This window comes from Schistocerca americana, chromosome 4, assembly GCF_021461395.2.
Source record: "Schistocerca americana isolate TAMUIC-IGC-003095 chromosome 4, iqSchAmer2.1, whole genome shotgun sequence".
NCBI classification, from domain to species: Eukaryota; Metazoa; Arthropoda; class Insecta; order Orthoptera; family Acrididae; genus Schistocerca; species Schistocerca americana.
Genome location: NC_060122.1, coordinates 423,259,589 through 423,284,565, shown reverse-complemented (window position 1 = coordinate 423,284,565; position 24,977 = coordinate 423,259,589). Strand labels below are relative to the sequence as shown.

The 24,977-nt window shown below is 42.0% G+C and overlaps 1 protein-coding gene across 1 annotated transcript in view; it reads left to right on the top strand.

The window, feature by feature from the left end:
- Positions 1–24,977, top strand: part of LOC124612765 (F-box/WD repeat-containing protein 7) — a 139,768-nt gene that overhangs the window by 79,093 nt on the left and 35,698 nt on the right. The window contains exons 8-10 of the mRNA XM_047141159.1: positions 6,565–6,746; positions 14,154–14,379; positions 22,869–23,079. Of these exons, the coding sequence (XP_046997115.1) occupies positions 6,565–6,746; positions 14,154–14,379; positions 22,869–23,079 (619 nt within the window). The remainder of the gene's footprint in view (positions 1–6,564; positions 6,747–14,153; positions 14,380–22,868; positions 23,080–24,977) is intronic.

Genomic DNA, 24,977 nt, shown 5'->3' with positions numbered 1-24,977 from the left:
CTCCTCCCCAGCAGTTCCTGTTCCTTCCCCTCACAGAACTGCTCCTTCTCGTTGGCTGGAGAAGAAAAGCTCTTCTCTGGCACCCAGTGGAGGTGGGGCTCCCTCTATGAACTCCATCCCTGGCGTCTTCACAAGAAGCAGACTGTCGCTTTGAGTCGGATGCAGAACCCATGCTGTGTGGGCCTCAAGGCCACTCATTGTCTTTCAGATTATGATACTGCTGCAACTTGGTCTTTTCCTGATGACACTTCCTCTTGCAGTCTGAAGGAGAAGAAAAAGTTGCACAAGTCTCAGGACGTGGCACCCACAACATCCCAGGGGGTGTCAGACCCTCCTTCTTAATCAGGGTCCAATTTTACATTCATGGATGTCATTCCATCCTTACTGCAGACAGACACTGACTTTGCACAATGACCAACTGTGGCCCATTCAACATCCATCCAGCCTCTTCTACTATTCTCTTCCAGTGGAACTGTAATAGTCAGTAGCATCACCTTTTGGAATTGCAGTCTCTTGTTTCTCTCTACTCTGTAACTTGTGTTGTACTGCAGGAATCTCATTTGTGGATATTCATTTGCCAAGCCTTCTGCTGGAACTGGGTCGGCCCATTGCGAGCCTCTGGTGAAATTGTTGCACATGGAAATTGTTACTTCCATTGTTACTCTGCATACTGCACTAGAAGTGGTTGTTCAAATCGATTTAGACTATGCAATAATGGTATTCAATCTTTATCTCCCCCCAGACTGGCCTCCTATGCTTTCTGCTGTTCTTGCCCTCTAACTGCTCCCTCACCTCTTTCTTCATCTTGGAGGTTTTAATGCCCATAACCCGCTGTAGGGTTGTACTGTGACCACTGGCTGGGGCAGGATTGTTGAAGACCATCTCAGGCATTGCTCTTTCTGTTGCAGCCCTGGATTCCTCCCCTCCATTCTGTTGGGAGTTCATGATGATAGCGATCATTTACCAATTGTCTTACCTTTTCTGCAGCATCAGTCACCTCGATGCTCTCCCAGATGGGCCTTTACTAATGCTGATTGGGATGCCTTTTTCTTGGCTGCCATCCCACCCGCTCCACTGCATGACAGCATTGATGAGTTCATACAGAGTTTGACCGATGCCATACTTTCAACAGCTGCTTCAACAATTCCTTCTTCCTAGGGTTTTCCCTGGAGAAGACTGCCTGGGTGGACCCTCAAAATCACCGAGGCTATGAAAGACTGCCTTCGTGCCCTCCAACTCTGCATACGGCATCCGTCTCTCGACTGCTTCCAGGATTTAGACGGATTTGTGCCCGAGCCTGTTTTTTTTCTTAAATTCCAGAAACATATTAGTTGGGAACTATTTGCTGCTGCCATAGGGCCACATACTCCCTTTTTTTTTTTTGCAGTTATGGGCAAAGATCTGGCGCATTTTATGCCCTCATCCTCTTAGAGGTGTGTCAGGAGGTTCCTTGAATGGTGTTGCCCTCGCTATCAGCCTAGACCATATTGCTGACCATTTTGCCAGGCCTAAGTGTTGGTCTTTTATCTGCTTGCATTCCATCTTCTCAACCATTTGGAATGATTTCCTTTATCTTTCATTCCCCACCACCTGGAGCCATATAACACAACATTTAGTGAGTGGAAATTCATCTGCGCCTTTGCTCTGTGTCCCGACATGGCTCCTGGACAGGATTGGGTGCACAGCCAAATGCTTCAATACTTATCAGTGGCTGTTGTTGTTGTGGTCTTCAGTCCAGAGACTGGTTTGATGCAGCGCTCCATGCTACTCTATCCTGTGCAAGCTCCTTCATCTCCCAGTACCTACTGCAACCTACATCCTTCTGGATCTGTTTGGTATATTCATCTCTTGGTCTCCCTCTTCGATTTTTACCCTACATGCTGCCCTCCAATACCAAATTGGTGATCCTTTGATGCCTCAGAATATGCCCTACCGACCGATCCCCTCTTCTAGTCAAGTTGTGCCACAAATTTCTCTTCTCTCCAATTCTATTCAATACCTCCTCATTATTTCACCATACAGTAAAGCTGCATGCCCTCGGGAAAAATTACGGCTGTAGTTTCCTCTTGCTTTCAGCCGTTCGCAGTACCAGCACAGCAAGGCCATCATCCTCTCCCAGCTCTGAATTGGCCATACTTGGCTGACTCATGGTCATCTCCTCTGTTGTAGGGACTGCCCCACTGCTATTGTAGTGCCTGTTTCACAGTAATCCACATTTTGCTGGGCTGCCCTAATCTATCCGCCGTGTGACAGACACTTTATTCTTCCCGACTTGCTTCCCCTGGTGCTAACCTACGATATCTCAGTGGCTGACTTGGCTTTATGCTTTTTCATGAATTGGATTTTTACCATTCTCTCTAAGGGAGGGCACCTCAGTCTTGTTGGCCAATTGAGGTGTAGGCAGGAATCTGTTAGCTCCTCAGCCCAAAATGGGCATCGGTTGTCTGGGCTTGGTGGTCTGTCCCAGCCCTCGCCTTGCCCACTCTCTTGCTCATCTTCTCCCTTCTCTTTTGTTCTGTTCAGTTTAGTATTCTACCTCTGTTTTCCTGTGCTTCTCTTGTCTTGTCCTTGTTGCTTGTCATTTCTGGGTATTGTTGGGGTGTGTGTGTGGTAAGTGGTGGGGTTATGTCCCCATCACACTTTCTGCCTTTGGGTGCCTCTAGCTGCTCAATGGATGCTCACCCATATTTCTTTCTCCCTCCCCCATTTCTCTTCTTCATTGTTCCTTTTTCTAGACTATGTTGATCTTCGGTAGACTTTGGCATTTTCTTTCCTTGGGTTTTGTGCACTAAGCCCTTCTATGTTGTTAGTCTTGTTGACTTATCTGTTGCAGATAAGAGCAACTGGTGACATTGTTTGGTGCCTTTAAGCATTCAACCCACCCATCTCTCTCTCTCTCTCTCTCTCTCTCTCTCTCTCTCTCTCTCTCTCTCTCTCTCTCTCTCTCTCTCTCTCTCCCTCCCTCCCTCCCTCTACCTCTCCTTTCATCACATCACATCTCCATCCTATAATTTCCTCATCTCCTTTTGCCATATAACAGTCTACTACCCTGCAATATGCTGCTCTCCTTTCACCCATCCCACACTCTATTCCTCTCCTTTCTCCTCTACCTACCTTCCTTGGGGCTCATCCCTCTTCTGTTACCTCCTGGAGTCTGCTTTCGCCACTTGCTATGGCAGCTTAACTTCACGCTACCAGCAACCTTTCCAGTGGGTGTGAACCCTTCACCACCTTGGCTCCGTGAAGCGGCCCATGTCAACGTTGTCCTTCATTTGGTTCCAGAGGACACTACTCCAGCCTTGGTATATCGCTTTCAGTGTCATGACCTTCGCATGGAACTTTGCAATAGTACCTTTGTGTACGCTGATGGCTCTTGGACTGACTGTGGGGTTGGGTGTGCCTTCATCATTGGCACCTGTGTCTTTTGATATTAGCTTCTGGCACATTTCTCAGTATTTACTGCCGAGCTCTTCGCCTTGTATCAGGTGACACAGCCTTTCCAATTGTGTCCTCTGCTCAGACTCACTCATTGCCCTCAAGACTATGTACGCTGTACACTGCTCATCCCTTAGTGCAGTGGGTCCAGGAAAATTCACTTACTCACTCTTGGTGGAGCCAATGAAATGTTTCTGTGGGTCCCTGGTCATGTCGGTTTGCCAGGAAATGAGGCTGCTGATGCTGCTGCCATGGCTGCAGTCCTCGTACCTCAACCAATGAGTACCTGTATTCCGTCCAATGATCTGTGTGTTGCCATCTTTCAGGAGGTGGTGTCCCTTTGGCATCACCAATGGTCCTCCCTTCATGAGAATAAGCTTTGTCTTATTAAGCCTCTCCCGGTGCCTTGGGTGACAACCTCTCAGCCCTCCCGCCGGGAGGAGATTATTTTAACTCGGCTGCATATTGGGCAGTGCCTTTTTAGCTGTCGTCATTTGCTCAGTGGCACTACCCTGCCGCTTCGTACGCATTGTGCCCAAATTTTAACTGTCTGCCGCTTCCTGCTGGAATGCCCTTTTTTAACAATTTACATTCTAGCTTGGGTTTGCCGTCTGATTTATCAGCTGTTTTATCGAATGACGCACGGGCTGTCTACCGCATTTTACTTTTTATTAACCGAAGCACTATGGCAAAGGCCATTAAATCTATAGTTTTGGACCTCCATTTTTGTATGGCGTTTTTATGCATTTATTTATAGTCCGTTTTCCACGTGCCTGTTTTTAGATGTCTCCTATTCTGTCCATTGGGACTGACATATAGTTGTTTCCCTCCTCTCTGTATTCGTGTTCTATAGTTTTGACTTGGGCATGTATGACCCAGTTGTTTTTTGTGTCCTAAAACAAAAAAACAAACTAACTACCTTCCTCACTCCCCCCTCTACCCCACAGGTATACAGTAATGCTCTACCCCCCCCCCCCCCTCCTCTCTCTCTCTCTCTCTCTCTCTCTCTCTCTCTCTCTCTCTCTCTCACACTCTGTGTGTGTGTGTGTGTGTGTGTGTGTGTGTGTGTGTGTGTGTGTGTGTACACACACACACACACACACACACACACACACACAATACACAAGGCCACTACCACCAGCAGTTCTGACCGAAATAAGATTGTCATGTAAATAGCAATCTGTCGTGGGGCTGGAAAGGAGGAAGGATAGCAGTGTACATGTTGTGGAAGAGAGTAATGCTGTCTCATGAGATGTGCAGGGACTGGATCGTGGCCTGGAGAGACTGCCTGGTGCAGTGTGAAGAGGTGGAGTGTGTGGGGAGAAGAGGAGAGTGAAAAAGGAGAGGAGCAGGGAAGGGAAGGGACAGGCGACTGCATTAGCAGATGATAGCACACAGTGTGGGCATGGGACATGAAAAGAGAGGACACGATAGGATAGAGGCACCAGGGGCCGGAAAGTGTTGTGTGGAAGTTACAGGGACAGTACGTTATCATAGGTTGAGACCGGGATAATTTTGGGAGTGGAGAATATGTTATAAGAATAACTCCATTTGCACATATCTGTAAAGCTGGTGGTGGAGGGGATAATATAGATGGCCAGAGTAATGAGGCAGACATTGAAATCAAGCATGTAATGTTTAGTTGCATGTTGTGGCACATGGTGGTTCACTTTGCTCTTGGCCACAGTTTGGTGATGGTCTTTCATCCTGGTGGACTGCTGGTTATTAGTCATACCAATATAAAAAAAATCACTGTGCTTTGATTGTAGCAGAGCTGGTATACGACATTGGTGCTTTCACAGGTGCCTCGCCCTTTGATGGGGTAAGATAAGCCTGTGACAGTGCTGGAATAGGAAGTGCGTGTTGAATGGATTGGCCACTTCTCAGAACTGGGTCTTCCACAGGGATATGGCAAGGGGTTGGGATTGCAAGTAGCATAGGAGTGGAGTAGCATGTTGTGGCAGTGGGGTGGGCGACAGAATACACTGTAGGAGGGGTGGGAAGGAATTTTGGTAGGATGTCCCTCATTGGAGGACATGATGAAGGATGTGTTTCAGTTGTTCCAGTCCTGGGTGGTTTTGGATGATGAATGGGCACTCTCTCATAGCTGTGCACGAACATTCCTCATACCCAGGGTCTTGCCACAATTAAACACTACCTTTCCCAGGTCCTTCAGACTCCAAACCCCCTATGTTATTACTCCTACATCTAACTTTATCCTGAGACACAACCATTCCTCCTCTGAAGAGGAAGTATTCTAACAAATCTCTGGCACAGCTGAAGGCACCTGCATGGAACCCTCCCTCCTAACCTGTTTATGAACCATCTAGAGGAAACACTCCTAACCTCCCAAATTTCCAAACTGTTAGTCTGCTTCAGCTTCATTGATATCTTCATGGTCTAGACTCAGGTTCGAGACACACTATCCTCATTCCTTCACACCAACACCTTCTCTCCCATTCCCTTCTCCTGGCCCCACTCAACCCATCAGTAGTTACTTATATAAGAAACTTGCGTGAGATAGATTTGTATGCTGAGCTGTATCAATGCAATCATCGGGCTAAAGACCACTCAAACAAGATTGTTAAGGCACAAAGTTATTCTGGTTTGCCATAGAGGTTCACTGTGGTTTTGTGTAATTTATTTATTTATTTTTATCTTGGCATGTTATATTATGCTACATAGAGTTGCTCTATTTTAAACCTGGAAGATACTGAAAATAGTTGTACTGAGTGGACCTTCAGGAAAGTGGGAAGTTGTGGCTTTGAAATCAATGGGGACTGATAGTGGAGTGCAATCACCATTTTCCTTTATGATGAAAAGAAATGTTTCGTAACTTAAGAATGAATCACAGTAATTTTTGTGTGTATATCTACCAGTCAGATGAACTTTCAGCATACTTGTAGGCTTTTTGTCTCTCAAAAGGGAGTTTCTTTGACAACATTTGAGTTTACCATTTTTTAATGCAAATATATTTCAAAAATTCAACTCTTCATTTATGTACACACATTATGAAGTTATTTGCTGCAGGAATTTGGTGTCCAAGACTGTAACTGTGCCAAAAAAATTATTGAAGTTTAAAGATTTCATCAGCCAGTTTAAGGTTATAAATCTCTCTTTCTGTTGCAGTGCCTGCGTACCCTTGTGGGCCACACAGGAGGAGTGTGGTCTTCACAAATGTCGGGTACTACAATAATTAGTGGAAGCACTGATCGGACATTGAAAGTGTGGAATGCCGAGACTGGTCAGTGCATTCATACACTTTATGGGCACACATCTACTGTGCGGTGTATGCATTTACATGGAAAAAAGTGAGTAGTTTCTTAAGTGTGTTTCCACAGGTTGACAGTTCGCAAAACATAATCACAAAAAGTGATTCCAGAAACTGCAGTTATATTAGCATTTATTTCTTTCCTCCTCTCCTTAAAGAATTAAACAAACAAATAAACTGCAAACTAATGGTTGTAAAATGAGCAGGCCAGTGGAATAAAAAAGGATTTGATCTTATATATAATCATTGCTACACTTTACACACCAGTGCCACATTCCTTTTGTGTTACTTTGCGAACTCTCCCACCCAGCTATCTGCTGTCTTTCCCTCCACCCCTCACGTACCCCACTCCAACACCTTTTTTCCTCTCACCAACACCACCCTAGACAGGTCCTCATTCCAATGGAGCTGTAGCACAAATATAATACACAGAAGCACGAAAGAATCTGGTGTAGGCATGCATATTATATACAGATGTAGCACAAATATAATACACAGAAGCACGAAAGAATCTGGTGTAGGCATGCGTATTATATACAGAGATATGTAAACAGGCAGAGAACAGCGCTGTGCGGTCAGCAATGCCTATATAAGACAACAATTGTCTGGCACAGCTGTTAGATCAGTTACTGCTGCTATTACTGCTGCTACAGTGGCAGGTTACCAAGATGTGAGCAAATTTGAATGTGGTGATACAGTCGGCACGAGCAGTGAGACACAGCATCTCCATGGTATTGATGAGGTGGGGCTTTTCCTGTACGACCATTTCAAGAGTGTGCTGTGAATATCAGAAATCCAGTAAAACATCAGATCTCTGACATCGCTGCAGCTGGAAAAAGATCCTGCAAGAACAGGACCGACAACGACTGCCAAGAACTGTTCAGTGTGACAGAAGTGCAACCCTTCCACAAATTGCTGCAGATTTCAATGCTGGGCCATCTATAAGTGTCAGCGTGCATACCATTCAGCAGAACATGACCAATATAGGCTTTCGTAGCCAAAGACTGCACGACACAAAGCTTAACGCTTCGCCTGGGCCCTTCAACACTGACATAGGACTGTTGATGACTGGAAACAAGTTGGCTGGTGGGAAGAGTCTCATTTCAGATTGTATTGAGCGGATGGAAGTGGACGTGTATGGGTATGGAGACCACCTCATGAATCCATGGACCTGCATGTCAGCAGGGAGTCTGCAGCTCAAGGTCTGGTGGTTAGCGTTGCTGTCTCTGGATCACGGTGTCTCGGGTTTGATTCCTGGATAGATTGGAGATTTTCTCTGCCCAGGAAATGGGTGTTTGTGTTGTCATCATCATCATCATCATCATCATTTGTGACAAGTGGAGAGATTGGACTGTGAAAAAAATCGGACTGTGTAAAAAAATTAGGACTTCGTCCGGGTGCTGATGCCCGCCCAGTTGAGCGCCACACAAACCAGTCATCATCAACGTCGTCATCGTCATCATCATGTCAGCAGGGGACTGTTCAAACTGGTGTAGGCTATGTAATGGTGTGGGCCGTGTGCAGTTGGAGTGATATGGACCCCTGATACATCTAGATATGACTCTGACAGGTGACACTAGCTAAGCATCCTGTCTGATCACCTACATCCATTCATATCAGATGAATTTACAACTGCGAATAATGACTACCATCCACTGTAGAATGGAATGATGACATTGAAAATTGGTGCTGGACTGGGACTCGAATCCGGATTTCTCGCTAATCGCGAGTGGTCACCTTACCACTTAGCTATCCGTGCACGATGTACGTCCAGACCCAAACCTCCATATGTTGTCAACCATGCGTCTACAATCTACACTCACACATCCATTACGTGTATTCCCACAGAGATCAGACATTGTATTCTACAGCTGATTGTTGTCAATATTCGCAATTGCGAATTCATCTGATATGTTTGGTACTAGCTGTAGTCACCGCATTGCATTGTCATTAGAATAACACCGGCACTGCAAATCATACATCCATTTATATCCATTGTGCATTCCGATGGACTTGGGCAATTTCAGCAGGACAATGCAACATCCCATATGTCCATAATTTAGAGTGGCTCCAGGAATGCGATATCATGTTGTGGCACTTCTGTTTGCTTGTGGGGCATCTACAAGATATTAGGCAGGTGTACCAGTTTTCTTTGGCTCTTCAGTGTATATGTGTACACCCCCCTCCCCTCCTCCTTCCCCCCCGTTGGGCCAGATTTTCCAATGCTGACCCCATGTGATCACTCCATTTCGTACCCCTGCAAAGTGTTACACTTATGTATTTGTATGAGTTGGCAAATTCCAGCAGTGACTCATCTATATTATAGTCTTAGGATACTACATTTATGTTATAGTCTTTGGCTATTACATTTTTTCATTTTGTGATGAGCAAAATTTTACATTTCTGAATGTTTAGTGCGAGTTGCCAATCTCTGCGCCACGTTGAAATCTTATCAAAATCTGAGTGAATATTTATGCAGCTTCTTTCAGATTGTACTTCATTATAGATAACTGCATCATTTGCAAAAAGCCTGATTTTACTATTAATGTTGTTTGCAAGGTCATTAGTATACAGCATGAACGGAAAGGATCCCAACTTACTTCCCTGGGGTACACCTGAAGCTAGTTCTGCATCTGACAATGACTCTCCATCCAAGATAACATGCTGTGTCCTCCCTACCAAAAACTCCTCAGATTTCACTTGATGACCCATACGGTTGTGCTTTTGATAGTAAGTGTAGTTGTAGTACTGAGTCAAATGCTTTTTGGAAATCAAGAAATCGTGCATCTACCTGGTTGCCTTGATCCAAAGTTTTCGGTACATCATGTGAGAAAAGTACGAGTTGGGTTTCACATAATCGATGTTTTTCGAATTCATGATGGTTGACATTGGGGATATCATTCTGTGCAAGATAGCTTATTAGTTTCAGCTCAGAATATGTTCTAAGATTCTACAACAAACAAATGTCAACTTTGTCACCCCCCTTCCCCCCAACTTTGCCCCCCCTTTTTTTCCCCTTACCATCCAAAGTGAGCACATTGATGCATACAGTTGAATAATTTCCATGGAATATCTTTTAATTTAGAAAAAAAGGTCTTGTAATTCTGTTTGTTATTCCTTCAGGATATGCAAAAAAGTTTCCATGTTACAATGAAACCCATAACTTAATCCCCCCCTCCCCGCCCCACACACACACATTGTTCTCTAATAAAACATATGCCTCGTTTGTGTTGTGTGTCTTCTTTTTATTACCTTTTCGATAATCTTGCTCTATCCCATTTGACATTATTTAACTCGGGTACCTTATGCTAGGTCCTAAGGTTGTGGAATTCATCGCCCCTAAGTTCAGAGTAGTAAAAGCAGTTCTACATCTACGTGAATACTCTGTAAATCCCATTTAAGTGCCTAGCAGAGGGTTCAGCGAACCACCTTCACCATTCTCTATTATTCCAATCTCGTATAGCACGCGGAAAGAATGAACAACCATATCTTTCTGTACAAGCTCCGATTTCCCTTATTTTATCATGGTGATCATTCCTCCCTATGTAGGTCAGTGTCAACAAAATATTTTTGCATTCGGAGGCGAAAGTTGGTGATTGGAATTTCTTGATAAGATTCTGTCTCAACGAAAAAGTCTTCCTTTTAATGATGTTAAGCCCAAATCCTGTATCATTTCTGTGACACTCTTTCCCATATTTTGCAATAATACGAAACATGCTGCCTTTTTTTGAACTTTTTAGATGTACTCCGTCAGTCCTATCTGGTAAGCATCCCACACCGTGCAGCAGTATTCTAAAAGAGGACAGACAAGCATAGTGTAGGCAGTCTCCTTAGTAGGTCTGTTACATTTTCCAAGTGTCCTGCCAATAAAACGCAGTCTTTGGTTAGCCTTCCCCACAACATTTTCTGTGTGTTCCTTCCAATTTAAGTTGTTCGTAATTGTAATACGTAGGTATTTAGTGGAATTTACGGCTTTTAGATTAGGCTGATTTATCGTGTAACAGAAGTTTGAGTTCCTTTTAGCACTCGTGGATGACCTCACACTTTTCGGTATTTAGGGTCAAATGCCCCTTTTCGCACCATCCAGATATCTTCTCCAAATCGTTTTGTAGTTTGTTTTGATCTTCTGATGACTTTATTAATCAATAAATGACAGTGTCATCTGCAAACAACCGAAGATGGCTGCTCAGATTGTCTCCCGAATCACTTATATAGATAAGGAACAGCAAAGGGACTATAACACTACCTTGGGGAACACCAGAAATCACTTCTGTTTTACTCGATGACTTTACGTCAATTACTATGAACTGTGACCTCTCTGACAGGAAATCACAAATCCAGTCACATAACTGAGACGATATTCCATAAGCACGCAATTTCACTATGAGCCGCTTTTGTGGTACAGTGTCAAAAGCCTTCCAGAAATACAGAATCAATCTGAAATCCCTTGTCAATAGTTTTCAACACTTTATGTGGATAAAGAGATAGTTGTGTTTCACAGGAACGATGTTTTCTAAACCTATGTTGACTGTGTGTCAATAGACAGTTTTCTTCGAGGTAATTCATTATGTCCGAACACAATATATGTTTCTAGAATGACAGTTGCACTCTACAGTGGAGTGTGGGCTGATATAAAACTTCCTGGCAGATTAAAACTGTGTGCCGGACCGAGACTCGAACTCGGGACCTTTGCCTTTCGCGGGCAAGTGCTCTACCCACTGAGCTACCAAGCACGACTCACGCACCGTCCTCACAGCTTTAATTCTGCAGGTACCTCGTCTCCTACCTTCCAAACTTTACAGAAGCTCTCCTGCGAACCTTTCAGAACTAGCACTCCTGAAAGAAAGGATATTGCGGAGACACGGCTTAGCCACAGCCTGGGGGTTGTTTCTAGAATGAAATTTTCACTCTACAGCAGTGTGTGTGCTCATATGAAACTTCCTGGCAGATTAAAACTGTGTGCCGGACCGAGACTCTAACTCGGGACCTTTGCCTTTCGCGGGCAAGTGCCCGCCAGGAAGTTTCACAATATATGTTCCAAAATCCTATTGCAAATTGACGTTAGCAATATGGGCCTGTAACTTAGTGAATTACTCCTACTACCTTTCTTGAATATTGGTATTATGACCTGTGCAACTTTCCAGTCTTTGGGTCTGGATCATTCGTCTAGCGAACGGATGTATATGATAAGTATGGAGCTAATGCATCAGCATACTCTGAAAGGAAGCTAATTGGTATACAGTCTGGGCCAGAAGACTTGCTTTTATTGAGTGATTTAAGTTGCTTCACTACTCCGAGGATATTTGCTTCTACGTTACTCATGTTGGCAGCTGTTATCGATTTGAATTCTGGAATATTTACTTCGTCTTCTTTTGTGAAGGCATTTTGGAAGGCTGTGTTTAGTAATTGTGCTTTGGAAGCACTGTCTTCGATAGTATCTCCATTGCTATCGCGCATAGAAGGCATTGAGTGTTTCTTGCCGCTAACATACTTCACGTATGACCAGAATCTCTTTGGATTTTGTGCTAGGTTTGGCGACATAGTTTCGTTGTGGAAACAGTTATAAGCATCTCGCATTGAAGTCCACACTAAATTTCAAGCTTCTGTAAAAGATTGCCAATCTTGGGGATTTTGTGTCTGTTTAAATTTGGTATGTTTGTTTTGTTGTTTCTGCAACAGTGTTCTAATCCGTTTTGTGTACAGAGGAGGATCAGCTCCATCATTTGTTAATTTATTTAGTGTAAGTCTCTCAATTGCTGCCCATACCATTTCTTTGAATGTAAACCACATGTGGTCTACATTTATATTATTAATTTGGAATGAGTGGAGATTGTCTCTTAGGAAGGCGTCGAGTGAATTTTTATCTGCTTTTTTGAATAGGTATATTTTTTGCTTATTTTTCGAGGATTTGGGGATTACAATATTCAATCTCGCTATGACAACCTTGTATTCACTAATACCTGAATCGGTTTTGATGATCATTATTAACTCGGGACTATTTACTGCTAAGAGGTCAAGCAAGTGTGTTTTCACAACCATTTACTATTCGTGTGGGCTCATGAACTGACTGCTCAAAATAATTTTCAGAGAATGCGTTTAGCACAATTTCAGATGATATTTTATGCATACCTCCGGAATTAAACATGTATTTCTGCCAACATATCGAGGGTACGTGTTTGAAATCAAACTTACGTTTTCTCTGAACCTTTCAGCAACTGTATCATCTGAATTGGGAGGTCGGTAAAAGGATCAAATTATTATTTTATTCCTGTTGCCAACAATGATTTCTGCCCATACTAACTCACAGGAAGTATCTACTTCAATTTCGTGACAAGTTAAACTACTTCTAACAGCAACAAACACACCACCGCCAACCGTGTTTAGCCTATCCTTTCGGAACACAGTTAGGTTCTTCGCAAAAATTTTGACTGACCTTATATCTGGCTTTAGCCAGTTTTCAGTGCCTATAACGATTTGAGCATCAGTGCTTTCTATTAGCGCTTGGAGCTCTGGTACTTTCCCAACACAGCTACGACAATTTACAACTGCTATCTACGTTCTTCCTGTGTTCAACCTGCACCCTTTGTGACTGAAGTCCTTCTTGGGTTCTCAAGATCTACATTGTCTGTTTAGGCAAAATTGTTGTGGCAAGATCTATATGCCTCATGGCTTAAGACCATTGTTATAGTTCACTCTGTCTAAAACGCCCAATAGTCTGATGAGCCAGGTAAACAACCAATGTCCCATGAACTCAGTGGTATTAAGGTCTAAGACTACCAACCCATGGTACATCATCCTACCAGGACCCAAGGACCCAAAGAGTTTGGTGAGCCACATGAATAGTCCTAAACCTAATCATAGCTGTGCTCACAGCAGTCCAAACCTACGTCCAGCTGTTTCTAAATCTGGGAGCCTGAGATCAACACAACAAGTTTACATGCTGAACACATGCTAGGTGGCACCTCATGTGAATATTGTCATTTTGCAGTCACTCTTTTTGTAATGCACTTAAGTGTACTTAGAGCTGTAGCAGTTCTGTGATGTGGGTTGGTGAGAGGCCTAGCCAATCTTCATAAATATCCACTGAGGTTGTTGCCTTCTGGATACTAACAGCTACACAGCATGAACATCTTAGTGTGTTATCTTAACCCTAACAAGGACATAATTAAAGGCTCTCGTTCCAGGCTCTTGTAAGTGACTTTTTGCAACTAACTTCACTGCTTATTTGTTTATAAGTACTTGTCATGTGTGTTGGAAGGAACATTGCATTGTACTTGTTAATAACATAGGCACTGCTTTTTGTACTTGTCATACTGTTTTTGTTTTGGGTCTTATTTTCTTCAAAGTCCCATGTAAAATGTATAAACTTCATAGAAGGGGCACACATCCCTAGCTTGCAAGCTCATATTAAAAGTAATTGAAGTAATATTATTTGTGTGTTTTGTAGGGTCGTCAGTGGTTCACGGGATGCAACACTACGTGTGTGGAACATTGACTCCGGTGAGTGCCTCCATGTTCTGGTAGGACATTTGGCGGCTGTTCGCTGTGTGCAATATGATGGGCGGTTGGTAGTCAGTGGAGCATACGATTATATGGTGAAAGTGTGGAATCCTGAACGTGAAGAATGTCTGCACACGTTGCAGGGGCATACAAACAGAGTGTACTCCCTTCAGGTCAGTATGGCTTCTGTAGCTGTTGAGCTATAAGTATTTTTAATTAAAACAGTTAATGTAGAAAATTTTTTAATAACTTCAAGTAGATCAGAATGTGTAGTAGATGTAATATCTTGAACATTGTGTTATCATTATTACACAGGGGCAGCTGAGATTTCATAGTAATGTGAACTTTGTCATCACTCTAAGCACTTAACAAATGTACACAGGGAGCAAATTTCTCAAAAATGTGCAAAACAATTTTTCCTGTTTGAGGAGAGACGTTTGTTGTGCTAGGTACGAAACTAGCTGTAAACAGGAGGAAACTAGCTACTTGCTTCAGTATTGAGAAAGTGGGAACTAGCTCACTGTTCATTCCATTATTTCTACGCTTAAAAGTATCTTGCTAACATGCACGTCAATGAATGCGGAATGTCTGAAATCACACTAGCATTTCCGGTTTGCTGTGACAAAGTGTTGATTTGTGATTTATTTATGTGCAGACTGTCTCCGGATTATGCATAAATCTGTAGATGTTTGAATGATGGTAATGGATACCCACATTTTCATTCACATTTTTAAATACAATTTTTTAAATCATGATCAACAAAAGTGTTCATTAAGACTTTAATTTTCCTTGTTGTACCCTTCTCACATAACAAGGTTAAATGTGCAACATTTCTACAGAATATCCTTGGAAAAGACTGCAGCAACATCAGATAACAATGCAGACAGTATATTCGTATTAATATTTTTGCCAAATGATCCCACTTTCTTCCTTAGCAAACATATTCACACCAATTATATTTTTGTGCATTTATTTCCTGAAGGATATGTTGAGGTAACAAAAAATTGAACATGTGCAATAATGCAATCCACATGTTTATGTTAAACAAGTAAAAAAAGATACAGATTTGTTCATTATTTAAATGATAAATTTTCCAGGAACAGTACTCACAGAGGTCACTGATTCTTTCTTTACTGTCCAGTTTCAGTCTCTCCCTTTGCCCCTTGTACCAGCTCTACTGTAGAAACTATAAAGTTCTTTGATAGTACGCTACAAAAGCCTACACTGAATGTTGAACAAGGACATTCGGCCTTTTTGTTAATAGCTGTGGGTGAGGGTTCATTGCAACAACGTAATTTTAGGAATAATATAAGTTAATTATAGGCTAGATATTGACAGAAATTGTAGTGGAAATGCTAAGAACGTGAAGAGAGCCATAATGAAAATGACGGTGGAAGAGTACCAGCTGATAATCATTTGTAATAATGTTGTGTGCTTGTGATGTACAAGGACAATAGTACTGATAAAGTGATGTATCTAGATAGGATACCACGTTTATTATTTAAGACCAAGGAGTAACTAACTACTATGAGCCCAAAGAGCAAACACATATCACTGTACATAAATACTTCGAACAATGTGCTGTCACTATGATCTTCTCTGAAACACCTGATCACTACATCACTCGCGCACTAGTGTCAGTGATATTGGGTATTGATGCAAATGTGGCATCCCGCTCACATGATCATTGCTTCATGTAGCTGGGTGCGTTATTTTGTGAACTGCCATTTGTTGCGTGTTGTGGAAGAATCATGTCCGCAGTAGTAGCTGTCGTTCATTGATTGTTGTGACTGGTTCGTGTCTGGTTGGTTACTGGTAAATGAGGGTGCAGTATTCAGAGTAGGTGTAGCATCTAAGTTGCCTGTGCCAATGGGTGAGAGCTACAAAATGTAGGTTTTAAGTGTCCATAGAGACTGTGGTGGAAATATCCCAAATGTCAACCTTGTTCATCTTGTCTTCCCTGTCCAGGACTGTGTAAGGTCTGTTGTATAGGGGTTGGAGTGGTTTGCATACCGTACTGTGCTGATAAAGACTGGGTGACATGTTGCTCGGTCCTTGAAAATGAAATATTATGACTGAGTTGGCCCCTTGATGCAGCAGAGCAGAGTTTCTGGATTTCTGCCCGTAGCTTGGAGACAAAGTCCGATGCATCAACATAGTCATTAGGTGTATTCTCAAGGAATTCACATTGTAGTCATTTTGTTTGGCAATACACAAGATCAGCTACTGCAGCCTTGAGGTTTTTTTAAATGGATGCTTAGAGGCCGAGAAGCCCGTTGGATAATGCTTCTGTCCAATGAGGCAAATCATGACATCTTATTGCTGCCTTCAGTTGCTGGTGCAGTCTTTCCACATGTCAGCTGCAAGATGGTAAGCTGTAGTATGGATATGCTTAGTGTCTAACAGTGGCAAGTACTTTAAACAAATAAGACTCAAATTTGCAGCCCTGATCTGTTGTGACCTGAAGAGGCACACCTAAATGGGCAATCTATCCTTGAAAGAACTTGGTTGCCTCTGTTTTAACAGTTATGTTATTCCCAGAGAAGGCCAAGCGGAAAGCAGTTGATGGCTGTGAGACAGTATGTGAATCCTTCAGGTGGTGACAACGGTCCGATTATGTCTAAATGGATGTGCTTGAATTGTTGATTAGGTGGTATAAATGTTCTAGGTGGAGCTTCGACATACCAAGTGATGGTATTCCTCTGGCAAGCAGTGCTTTGTCAAACAAACATCTACCGTATTTACTCGGATCCAAGCCACACTCAAATCTAAGCCACACCTGAAAAATGAGACTCAAAATCAAGAGAAAAAAAATTTCCCAAATCTAAGCCGCACCTGAAATTTGAGACTCGAAATTCAAGGGGAGAGGAAAGTTTTAGGCCGCACCTCCAAATCGAAACAATGTTGGTCCATTGTAATATGAGAGACAATTTAGGTCGAATGAATAATGATACAGCTACAGTAGTTTGATTCGGGTCATAAGCTTAGCAGTTAAGCTTTACCAGGTAGGTATGCGTCAGGTGCTCTGTCCGTATTCATACGGATACCTTCCCTTTTCACGTGGTTCGTCTGGTTTGAATTGATTGCTTATTTTTCTTTGATCTGTTAAGTGCTGTTTCCTTTGTTATAGGTGTTTACATCACTCTAAGCTGAAAATGCATTACTGTACTGTCTCATGCATTGTTTGTCGCATTTTGATAATGAGTGTGAGGGAAACATTCCACGTAGGAAATATATATCTAAAAACAAAGACGATGTGACTTACCAAATGAAAGTGCTGGCAGGTTGACAGACACACAAACATACACACAAAATTCAAGCTTTCGCAACAAACTGTTGCCTCATCAGGAAAGAGGGAAGGAGAGGGAAAAGACGAAAGGATGTGGGTTTTAAGGGAGAGGGTAAGGAGTCATTCCAATCCCGGGAGCGGAAAGACTTACCTTAGGGGGAAAAAAGGACGGATATACACTCGCGCACACACACACATATCCATCCACAATGGATGGATATGTGGATGGATACACTGGTCAAGCAATATTTACGTAGTGTCAATATGCTTTGAAGTGTGTGGTGTTGTGGAAGCCGGCAGGTCTTCAGGTTGGTGTAAAAGACAAGCTCATCACCTGTCGTAGGCAGTGAGGTGTTTCCTGTGCCCTCATTGACCATTTATACCCCGGTAGACGCCACCAAAATTCGACTGCTGGAGATCACAATTTCGTGTTGACACATTGAACAAACTTTGGATTTTCTTCAAGTCACACGCAAGAGATCCAGGCAGTACACACACACTCAGAATCCGATACTACGTTTAAAGACATTGGAGCAATATAATAGAAACCTTTATTGTTCGAATTAATTCCATTGTAAACACGAATCATGTGAACTGAATTCAAACGCTGTGCTAAGCAACGATAATACGCTGCAATTCAAAGACATTAATGTTACGACTCCTAAAGAAGATACACACCAAAAAGACTGTATACAAAGACTGATGTGCAAAGAGCATTGTGCTCAGAAATATTTTTTGTAATATGTAAATTTCTTATTTTCTCATATATGTATGTATCTATGTAAATTTTCTAGACTGCCATGCTCGCTTGCGGAGCGTGTCAGTAGAGGAGGCATTGTAATGGTACTTTGACTTCCGCAAAGTTATAATTTACGATCGCGCACACAGAAGAACGCTGCGCCAGCGACCGATTTTATAAATAATTTTGTTCTTTTTTTTTACTTTTGCGTAGTTTTTTTTGTTTTTAAGAACTAATGGATGTCTCTCTCTCTCTTGTCTTGATACGAAAGACGTGTATTTTTTCCGCGATGTGTTGAATGTGCTTTTGGTGAAAATTAAAATTACATTACAAAGCGATGTTGTTTCAATAGCTAATGAGGATAAGATAAGAAAAGGTAACACTAGAATAGTCTATTGCAACTGTGAGCCATATGTTATGAGAGAGAGTGTTCGCTGGAATATTCAACTTACGCTGCATGTGGATAACGTGCATTGTAAATTGGCTGATCTACTCTAAGGCGCATAGCAGTTGTATTGATGTCTTGTCTGGCTTCTGATGAAAAGCAAACATCAGTGGTTTGTGTTTGGTAATCAAAGTAAACTGCTTCCCTTTGAGCATATAACGAAATATTTTTGTGGCAGGATATGCTGCATAAAGCCACTATTATATGTTGACCGGCCTTGTTGTGCTGGTTAAAGTTCTTCGCTGAAAAATGCAAGAGGTTGTCAACACTGTTCCGTTTGATGCTGTAGTATGATACCTGTCACTGTTGCCACTGCATGTACTATCAAAGTGAAGGGGTCCTTGGCTACCAGGTGCACTAATACCATAGTTCAAGTGATGGCTGTTCTCACTATTGCGAAACTACTTCATTCTCAGAGGTCCATAAGATTTCATCCTTCAGTTTCAGAGCACCTCTCAACAAATCATTGAATAGAGGCTTCAACTGTGCATGGATACATATAAAATAGCAATAGAAATTTTATAATGCCAGGAAATTGTCTCACTTCCTGGTAGCTCGGTCATAGGTGACATCTCTGTCATGGGGATATGACCGTGGTCACCATAAGAAATGCGCAGTGCAATGCAGCTGGTGCAGTTGTGTCAAGTACATCAGGTGGTTGAAACAACGCGTTGCAGTTGCTTCTGGTCACGTTACATATACTGACCACATTGGGGTCACCTATAAAGTTGCGTATTTGTTCTATACTAGGAATGTAGTACTGATAAAGCGATGTATCCTGACAGCATACCACGTTAGCTAGTTACAACAAACCCAGAAAGTAAACGTATACCACAGAACATAAATACTTTGAACATTGTGTGCTGTTGCTAGAATCTTCACTGCAGCACCCAATCACTAGAGTAATGGTACTATCCCTAGTTTTTTTTATGATTCCTAAACACACTGTGTGGCAAATGATAAAGTTACATTGTGGTACTGGAGAACACAATGCATATGTGGGAAGTGGACATTGTCATGTACCACCACCATTAAAAGATAATGAACTTGAAATTCATAAACACTATAGGTGAATGTAGGTAGAATTCCATTTTCTGGCCCTAGAGAGGCCAATTGAGCCCAAGCAATTGCCATCTCACCCTTTGCCAGTGGCAGCATTGGATGCCGTATGGAGGGGCACACGGTCGGCACACTACTCTCCCTGTCGTCGCTGGATTTCTTGACCTTGGAACCATTACTACGTGATCAAGTTGCTCCTCAGTTGGCCTAATGAAGCTGAGCACACCCTGTTCAAGTCCTCTCACAAAGGAAAAATACCTGACAGTACTGGGAATCGACCCAGATACTCTGCGTGGCAGTCAGCTGCAAACACCACTCAGATATGGAGGCAGACAAACACCTCATAACCGAGCGAGGTGGCGCAGTGGTTAGCACACTGGACTCGCATTCGGGAGGACGACGGCTCAATCCCGTCTCCAGCCATCCTGATTTAGGTTTTCCGTGATTTCCCTAAATCGTTTCAGGCAAATGCCGGAATGGTTCCTTTGAAAGGGCATGGCCGATTTCCTTCCCCATCCTTCACTAACCCGAGCTTGCGCTCCGTCTCTAATGACCTCGTTGTCGACGGGACGTTAAAACAACACTAACCTAACCTAACCTAAACACCTCATATAAAAATGATTTTTGGATGTGTTGCAATTAGAAGATACTGCTGCATTTCCTGGGTGGTTAGATATGATTTGGCTCTGGCTTTGAGAGGCTGGACTACAAAGCAAACGTGTGACAGCGGTGCTGCGATTATCGACTCTGCCAATTACTGTTTCCTGAGGAAAATATCTGTTTTGAATGACTTACTGTAAATTTTCTATTGAATCAGAATCCTTAGAGAATGATGGGCTAGTATAAGTATAAAAACCACATACTGTCTGTTTGGTCCCAGATATATCTATGTTGTCGCCTTCCATTGGTTGTGTATCTGTGGCAGTTGGGGACTGGATGTATCCCCATTGACTTAGAATGCTTCACAGTATAATTGTCAGACTGGGTGCTGCCCAGTATACTCATATTATGGGTGATGTTATGATTCAGTCAGTGTGACAACTGTATTTTGAGAGGAAATACTCTGTTCTACTAGCATCAGTCGTAATATGTGTCAGCTATGGTGCAGAAATGGTTCACATAGTACAGAAATCTCTCTTCTCAACTGACCTCCTTCTGCACCCACCTTAGCCCATTGAAAATGAGTGGATGGAGACAAAATGGACCATGCGAGATAACTGGCCTGACCTCATGCCAAGACCCTTCAATAACCTTTCAAATTTCACCCTGGCTGCGTAGGAGGGGCAGCAGAAAATGAGATATTTGTAAATCAAATCATAGCCTCTGTCCTTTACAGGATGAAGTATAAGCCTGGATGTCCACTGGGATTGTGTTCGTCCAGTTAACAGGTTGTCTGTATAATATGATTATAGCCAAGTAACATCTGACACAAGTCACACCAGTTGGTCACGAGGCAACAGAAGTGAGACCATTCCCAGTGTCAAAAGATTGACCAAACCAATGCAAACTGTTTAAATAGGTGTCTTTCTAAGACTCAACAAGTGATATAATGTGAGATTAGGATAATGACTAGTAAATGGAAATTCCTGCAAAAAAGTACTGAAGTCGATAAATCTGATAGTGTTGACATTATACTCAAATGTGCATGCTTGTTACATGTCATCAGAATTGACATGGAGGGGGAAGAACCAGCAGCTGCATTCACTTGTAAGTTGACACAATCAACAAAAGAATATGCTTCTGTTGGCAGTGCAGAGTATTCCATCCAAGATAAATTTATGATTTTCCTTTGCTCAGAAAAAGTGCAAGAGTGGAAGCTGTTTGACTACTTTAGAGAATACTAATTACTTAAGGTGTAGGTGGTGCACTCAGTTTTTATTTGAAATACAGTTTCTGGAAATTTTTATTCAGTCTTATTGAATGGACACTGTACATCATGTGTGATGTATCCATTAAATCTGATCACACAGTATTATGTTTTTTGTTTTTATCGTTAGCATTTCCACTTAGCTTCCCACTCAAGTTCTGTAATTTTCAACCATGGGCTCCTCTGTGAGTTGTAGCGGTGATATCTCTTGTCTTTCATATTCCACAGTGACTTATTCTCATACACAAGACTTTTAAACATCTCTATATTCATAGTTGGTAATAAAGTGCAAAAGACACCCAGACACAAGTAACAACAGGTGTTTGCTTGCACCGATTACATTCTACTAAGTCCAATGCCATTTTACTGGGATATGTCTGTCAGCTGGCTGTGTGCAGACAACTTAGTCGTGCAGTGGTTGCATGCCAGTCCCATTATGGGCTTGGTATTAGTAGGCCATGTGTGGTCATGTATGGCCATCCAGTTAGTCAGACGAATGTGCAGTCTTTAGATTATAGCACCAAATTATGAAGTCACTATAGTAAGTGCTTTGGTATTTGGGTATTTCTTACTGTTGTTTTGCCCTTGACTGTGTGTCACGGCGTCAGGTGCCCTTCCATATCTGAAATCCTGGGAATGATAAAGAGCAAATTTTCTTGTATTTCTTCAGAGGGTAAATGCTTAGAATGAGTGTCAGTAAGATGCAACCCTCTCAGTTATCATCACAAATTTTAGAAGTTTGCTTTACTTTTATGAGCAGCACTGTAAACTCTTGGCTCCTTTGCAACATGGCTGGCAGTTTAGTGTCCAGCAATGGTCATTTTGTGTTGTCAGATGTTCTTATGTGCCAGTCCACTACTCAATGTCACAACTAATACAGTGAGTGATTGTGTCTACTTATACCATTGTTCAATGAAAATCTCCATTTCAAAAGTCAAGTGACAATTGTTGGTTTTTCATGCATCATCTTTTGTTTTTGTTTGTCTGTCTGATAATAGGTTTCCTATAAAGAGATTCTGTTTGTGACCAAAATCTGTACAAATTCAATTTAAATGTAATGGACATCTTATCTAGAAGCGTATGATTACAAATTATGTTTCACGTTATGTATTTTTTGAAATGCAATGAACCTCAGAAAGCTCATAGAAAAATAATTTGTGTTTTATAAATTGTCTGTTAGTGTGAACAAAAAATGAACTTCTATTTGTGAACTAATGCCTGTATCTTTTTTCTGTTATGACAATAACATGTTACTGGTTGTAGTTCGACGGAGTGCACGTGGTGAGTGGTTCCCTGGATACAAGTATTCGTGTGTGGGAAGTGGAAACGGGCGCATGTCGACACACGCTCATGGGGCACCAGTCTCTAACGTCAGGCATGGAACTAAGAAATAACATTCTTGTCTCAGGAAATGCTGACTCCACAGTTAAAGTGTGGGATATTGTTACTGGCCAATGTCTGCAAACACTGTCAGGTACTTACATTATTTCATATGGTGTTGATGAACATTAGCAGTAAGTGTAAAGTATACATAGAAACATGTGCTAAACGGATAATATATGCACATCAGTGTAGAGAATAGAACTAATGTAAATGTACAGATGTGATTGAAGAAAAATGAAAATTCACAACTATGAAAGTATGTATGTAATGTGTACTACATTTATTGATGTTAAATACTGAGAAGAATCTATCGTGATTTTAGTGCCATGCACCGCATGCTTTTGACAATATAAATATTGCATTGAGATGAAGTATGTTGTTAGTGATTCAAACAAAACATTTATTTCATTCTCATAAAAGCATAACATTGATTTCATCATCACCACATGTACTGGTTTTAAGGTGTTTCACAGCCATCTGTGAAAGATGCATGTTTAGATTTGCACTGCATAAATCCAACTGATGGTCTAACAAGGGGAAGGCCTCAGATACGGCCGACCGATTTGGCTCAAATTTGGCAGGTCACTTGTGTACAACCTAAAACGAAGGTCTCTAAGATATTTTGGGTCAACACCCCCGCAATTTTGAGAAAATCACACCTAAAGGTTATGACGAGCAATCGACTCAAAATTGGAGGGATCGATAGATAGTTGTAAATAGAGCATTTTTCATCATCAGGTATGGGGTCCGCAAACGTAATGAGAATCTAAGAACGAGAATATTTCAGGAGTGGGCTGCAGGTGCAGTGCTTCAGTATATGGCCAACAAGGTGTTTACATTTGCTGCATCATTATCTTGGGCAAGAAATTTCAAATCGGAATATAAAATTCGTCGACGGCGCGTCACTAAGTTTGTCTCTCATAAGAAGGTACAAAATATAGAAGATATACAGAAAGTGGCGGCTCTTTTCAGCACGCAAACAGCGTCACTTATGACTGGTTTTAATCATGATTACATGATCAACACCGATCAAACAGGATGCGAGTATCGGGTGAACATTGATGCATGTTATCGCATAAAGGAGAAAAACAAAACCTTGTCACAGTTGGTAGTAAAAAACTAACACATTGGTACACGGCGCAATATGCCATCACAACCTCTGGAAAAGTGTTGCCTAAGGTTTTCCTGTGTTTACAAGAAATGAATGTTACATTTGGTCCTTGGGTTATAGAAGACCTCAATCATTTAACTGACTCATTGAAAAATGTTTACATTACCTGCTCCAAATCCGGGAAACTGACGAATGTGATTTACAGAACATTTCTTGAGAATGTTTTAAAACCATACATTTCTGATAACAAGTTTTGTCTAATACTAGATTCCTGGAATGGATAAATTAATACTACAATCTATGACACAATGTTTATAGATGGCGAGGGTCAGCCGACGTACACAGTAAAAGTAATACCGCCAAACTGCACATCTGTGTGCCAGCCGTGTGATGTCTATTTCTATTGCCAGGTTAAAAACTTTATTTCCAGGCTTCAGAATTGCAGTGTGCTTCTGGAAACCCAGTGGAAATTGCACAACTGCACAGATGCAATAGCAGCCCGCATCTCGTGGTCGTGCGGTAGCGTTCTCGCTTCCCACGCCCGAGTTCCCGGGTTCGATTCCCAGCGGGGTCAGGCATTTTCTCTGCCTTGTGATGGTTGGGTGTTGTGTGCTGTCCTTAGGTTAGTTAGGTTTAAGTAGTTCTAAGTTCTAGGGGACTGATGACCATAGCTGTTAAGTCCCATAGTGCTCAGAGCCATTTGAACCATTTTTTTTGCAATAACTATTCACAGCATAATTCATAACCAACTTTCAGTCCCAATTTTTAAGGCAATAATATCGTATATGTGGTACGCATCAAAATTAATTCCTGAAAAAGACATATTTTTAAATGTAAACGAAGTTTGTTTTCCACCAATCTTCGGAAGGAACAGTGTA